General features: G+C 39.4%; 1 protein-coding gene across 1 annotated transcript; it reads left to right on the top strand.

The window, feature by feature from the left end:
- The first annotated feature begins 233 nt into the window (after positions 1–233).
- Positions 234–1,850, top strand: adra2da (adrenergic, alpha-2D-, receptor a). Its single transcript, XM_027017106.2, has one exon. It carries the CDS (start codon positions 558–560, stop codon positions 1,782–1,784), a length of 1,227 nt encoding a protein of 408 aa, XP_026872907.2. The 5' UTR covers positions 234–557; the 3' UTR covers positions 1,785–1,850.
- Positions 1,851–5,209: the final 3,359 nt, after the last annotated feature.

Genomic DNA, 5,209 nt, shown 5'->3' on the forward strand with positions numbered 1-5,209 from the left:
CTAGGGTTGAGGTTCCAGCTCTCATCTTCTCATTAAAGGTGGGAAAGTAATGCGGTTGAAATAAAGTTTAGACTATAATGAAAATTAACAAAGCAAAGAAAGAAGAATCTCTCTCTCTCTCTCTCTCTCTCTCTCTCTCTCTCTCTCTCTCTCTCTCTCTCTCTCGTCTAAGTGATGTCATCTACTCCGCTCCCGCTAGAAGGCACATTCCAACATTCCATCCAGCGCGCACATCCTACAATGCACATACGGCACAGGTAAACACCACGCGGAGAGCTACTGACAATCTCACTGGATTATAACTTTCAATAACATGCCGATTTCTTCCTAAATTTTTATGTACTCATCAATATTTCTCTAATCCTTCTGTGTGCCGCTTGCTTCACACTTCAAGGATGAGAACGTACTACTGGAACGTAATGGTAACTGAAGACATTTCTAACTGCTCATGTTATCGCTGTACTGATGGTACCACCTAAGTCCTGGAGTGGTGAACTACTACCCATTTTGGACACTCATCCACAAATTTAGGAGCTGCACGAGAAGATGCGCTCAAAATGGACTTAATTCAATTCAATGCCACGGGCGATGGCAACATCACGAGACCGTGGCCACACACCGAAGTGGCCGCGGCGTTCATCATATTTGTGGTTTCTGTCCTAATTATGGTTACTATAGTCGGGAACGTCTTGGTGATAGTGGCGGTTCTGACCAGCCGAGCGCTCCGCGCGCCCCAGAATCTCTTTTTGGTGTCACTGGCTTCTGCTGACATCCTCGTGGCTACTCTGGTAATCCCATTCTCTCTCGCCAACGAGGTTATGGGATATTGGTTCTTTGGCAGCACCTGGTGCGCGTTTTACCTGGCTCTGGACGTTCTTTTCTGCACGTCGTCTATCGTTCACCTATGCGCCATCAGCCTCGATCGTTACTGGTCAGTCACTAAAGCGGTGAGCTACAACTTAAAAAGGACACCGAAGCGCATCAAGTTTATGATCGCTGTAGTCTGGGTCATATCAGCTGTCATTTCGTTTCCTCCGATAATAATGACCAAACACGACGAAAAGGAATGTCTGATAAATGATGACCCTTGGTACATCCTCTCCTCTGCTGTGGTGTCCTTTTTCGCCCCTGGTCTTATAATGATAATGGTGTACTGTAAAATATACCGGGTGGCCAAACAGCGCTCGTCCACCGTATTTGTGGCTAAAAACGGCATCGAGAGACAGCCGTCACAGTCGGAGACGTGCTTCGTCCGGAAGGACAAGTTTGAGATGGAAAGTCCGAGCAGCCACAGTTCCGAGAGTAACCAGCGGCAAGAGGAGCTGGACGACATCGACCTGGAGGAGAGCTGCGCGGACAACAAGCCCAAAAGTTCGCGATTTTCCAAACGGAGGAAAGTGGAGGGCACGGAGCGCTGCCCCAAAGACAACTGTCGCATCTCGTGGGCTACAAACCGCGCCTCGCAAATGTGCCAGGAGCAAAAAAACCGACAGCTGAACGTGTCCAAAACAAAGATTGCTCAGATGCGAGAAAAACGGTTCACGTTCGTTCTTGCCGTGGTGATGGGGGTGTTCGTGCTTTGCTGGTTCCCGTTTTTCTTTACCTACAGCTTGCAAGCAGTTTGCGGGAAAAGCTGTAATGTACCGGAAGGGCTATTCAAACTCTTCTTTTGGATAGGCTACTGCAATAGCTCTGTGAATCCCATAATCTACACAATTTTCAATAGAGATTTCCGAAAAGCTTTCAAGAAAATTCTGTACTTATCTGCAGCTCAGCGCACCTGAAAGCCTCCTGTACTTCCGATCTGTTTAGTTAAAACGATCCGAGTGAAGTTTGATCAGTAGAGTCAACGTAATGTGTACGTAGCCAACCTGAAATGTTTATAATGTAAAAAACTTTTAAAAATGATAAAATATTACAATAAATTATGATTGTGTCGTTGATTAATTTCGATCTGTTTTGCATTTTTAAAATGAGCACTTATCTTTATCATAGTGCAGTTATTGGATTTTCAAAAATCAGTTTCAAGTTACGTTATGAAGTCCGTTAATCCTCTCTAACTCTGGTATGGAAAGATGATCTCAAACTGATTTAAACGAAAACTTAAATACATTAATGTAGTAATGTAGTTGTTTTAAATATAGAATTAACCACTCAAATAATTTCAAAGCTGGCAATGTTCTTGGTTTTTAATGAATTTATTCTTGACTATCTTGTGTTATTCGACTATATATTTTTATTAATAACTAGATTTATATATATATATATATATATATATATATATATATACACACACACACACACACACACACACACACACACACACACACACACCTAATTTTATATATATATATATTTGTATATTTGTAATTAATGTGTAAAAATAGACAAACACAAGAAATTACCAGTCATGAACTACTCACTTGAAAAATGGTGCCTGTGTTGAACCATCATTGTTTATTTGAACTCAGTTGTATGAATTCATGATTTTGCCATATTGAAACAGTGATTTCTGCACATGAAGCGGAGTGCTGTCCATGGTTCTGAAAGGTGTGCAAACCCACGACCCCCTCTCTACCTATTTACCTAACTTAACCTGACAGACCTTCTAAACCTCTGCAGGGTTTTAATTTATGAAGGGCTTGACAATGTACTAATGACTCAGGTCCAAATCTATTAAATCAGAGAAAACACTGAACTGGATTGAGTAGTGCAGTGTCTCTTCATGATTGACAGTCCCTTAACAGTGCAGTCTGTAAATAATTCTGTCTGTAAGCAATTATGTCTGTAAGTAACTTCAATCTGTAAGTAATTACATCTGTAAGTAATTTCCAGACATGCTGGTTGAAGCATTTTTCTTTTGTCTTTGTTATCAGTGAATAATAGTCATGCTCGGTGAGGTACTACTTAAATGACTTGGTCAGTCAAAAACGTTTCACTCTTCACCCTGGAGTACTCTGTAGTCACCGCAGAAATACATTTTGGGCCTGTGTCCTTCTGCACAGTGAGGTGCTGTTCACTGGATCTTGAAGCCTAGTTTAATCTTCTGTACACTTCAGAATTTAACGAGAAGTAAGTCTGATCTACTGGTTGCCATGCCACCGTGTTTCACAGATTGATGAGGTGGTGTGTTTTGGATCATGAGCAAGATTTGCTGGAACAACTCCTCAAGGTCACAGCTGGGACAACCTTTTGTCAGCACTGGGACAACCTTGGTGTTTACTTTCCACAATCCCTCTACTTTCAGCCCCTTGTCAGACCATATGAACTGTTTTTGTATCTTGTGCTGAATCCTTTTAGGATATGCTGGTGTAGTATCCTCTTTATGGTAATACTAAACATTGGTGCCTGTCATTGATAAAATTTTTAAACTTTCAACATGAGGGTTGTTGAATTATCCAATTAGGTGTTTGCTGCTGTATTAGAACAATGTTGTTTAAACATCTACTGCTACAACATCTACCAGGTCTTTTGCTATTTATAGGCTTATCATTGTGTTCTAATTTTGCATTGCAATTCTTATTCTTATTGGAATATTTTCTTATTGCATTTCTGACAATTCTAATGTTTTAGGCATGTTTCTGTTTAATTTATTGTGATTGTTCAGAGTCAAGATGGCCTTAATGATATATATATAATTTATGTATGTAGGTATGTATGTATGTATGTATGTGTGTATGTATGCATGTATGTATGCATGTGTGCATGCGTGAGAGAGACACTAACATATCCATAGAGTTTGACATGGTAGCCAAGACTATGACTGAGAAAATGTAAAATACCACAGTCTAATACCACAGTCTAATACCACAGTCTAGTACCACAGTCTAATACCACAGTCTAGTAGTTGTGGTCATCGGTTCTCAAGGGCAAATACATTTGAGGCCATATACATCCTCTTTGTAAAATAATTGCTTCCATTCACTGGTGCAAAGGCAAAGCAGAGAGGGAGGATATGTTACCTACAGCGCTGTTCTGTTTCATTAGTGAATTTATTACTCACAGCTAGAAGGTGAAACACTTTCTTTGAGTAAGTCTGGCATTGGCAATATCAACCCCTTAACATATTCAGAGAAGAGTTCAGCATAATTATTTTTCTTTTGTCCATTCAGTTATAATTTTATTTTAGGGGAAACATGCTCAACAAATCAGTCAAATGAATAGATTCTGAGTGACAGTATAATAGAGGTAAATACTTTTCTTTCAATGGTGTGTATTTATTCAGTACATTAAGGTTTCTCTGGTTTTGGCCACCAAACCTAAATCACAATCATCTTTATATAAATCAGTTGTAAAAACTGCTTGGAAAGCACAGTGACCACTACATCAGCATAAATATGTGAAAGGTTTTGTCCACGTTGGTTCTGTGCTCTTCTTATCAGCTGTAGCATTTGAGGACTCTGTATCTTTTTTAGTCATTTTCTTTGAGGCACTTTACCTCAAGTGAAGATTTAACACTGTCTCCCTGTCCTGATTCTAGCTGTCATGACTTTGTAAATGACATATGGAGCTTCTATAATTTTCTAGAGGAAGTGAGAACATTTACATTTACATTTTATCCAAAGTGACTTACCACAAATATACAATACAAACATACCACTGATACAGGAGGAAATTTCATTTCAAGAGTGAGAAGGACAAATTGAATTGGTTACACATGTTAAGTGTGTCAGGAGTCATGAAGCACTTCAGTGAAGGAACAGCTTTTCCAGACAGAATTAATCACCATTAAGGGAAACCAGGCTAAAGTCTATTCACGAGTTAAAGGAAGAATAATATAAATGCTTTTTCAGACTAAAGCTGGATGAACCGGCAGACAAGCTCGTATCAAACATTTCAGAAGATTATTCAAAGCAGGCATGGCACTAAGAGAAAAAAAGACACAAATAGAAAAATAATGAGCATTAAACACACTTATCACAGATGTGCATGAAAGAAAAAAGATGAAAACATTCTGTGGATGAAGAAAATGTACCAAACACAAAATATTCAAATATTTTCAATAATAATTCATATTTGTGCTTGGCCTTAAGTCTATTTGTGAAGAGCTTTGCCTCGAGATCCTTTTCTTATGATAATATAAGGTACAGACTATCTGGACTACCCAAGCTCACCTAGGCCCTCCCTTCACATGAACCAACTAATCAAAAACCAAGCTCACCTAGGCCCTCCCTTCACATGAACCAACCAATCAAGAACCAAATCAGCT

This window comes from Electrophorus electricus, chromosome 2 (assembly GCF_013358815.1).
Source record: "Electrophorus electricus isolate fEleEle1 chromosome 2, fEleEle1.pri, whole genome shotgun sequence".
NCBI lineage: Eukaryota > Metazoa > Chordata > Actinopteri > Gymnotiformes > Gymnotidae > Electrophorus > Electrophorus electricus.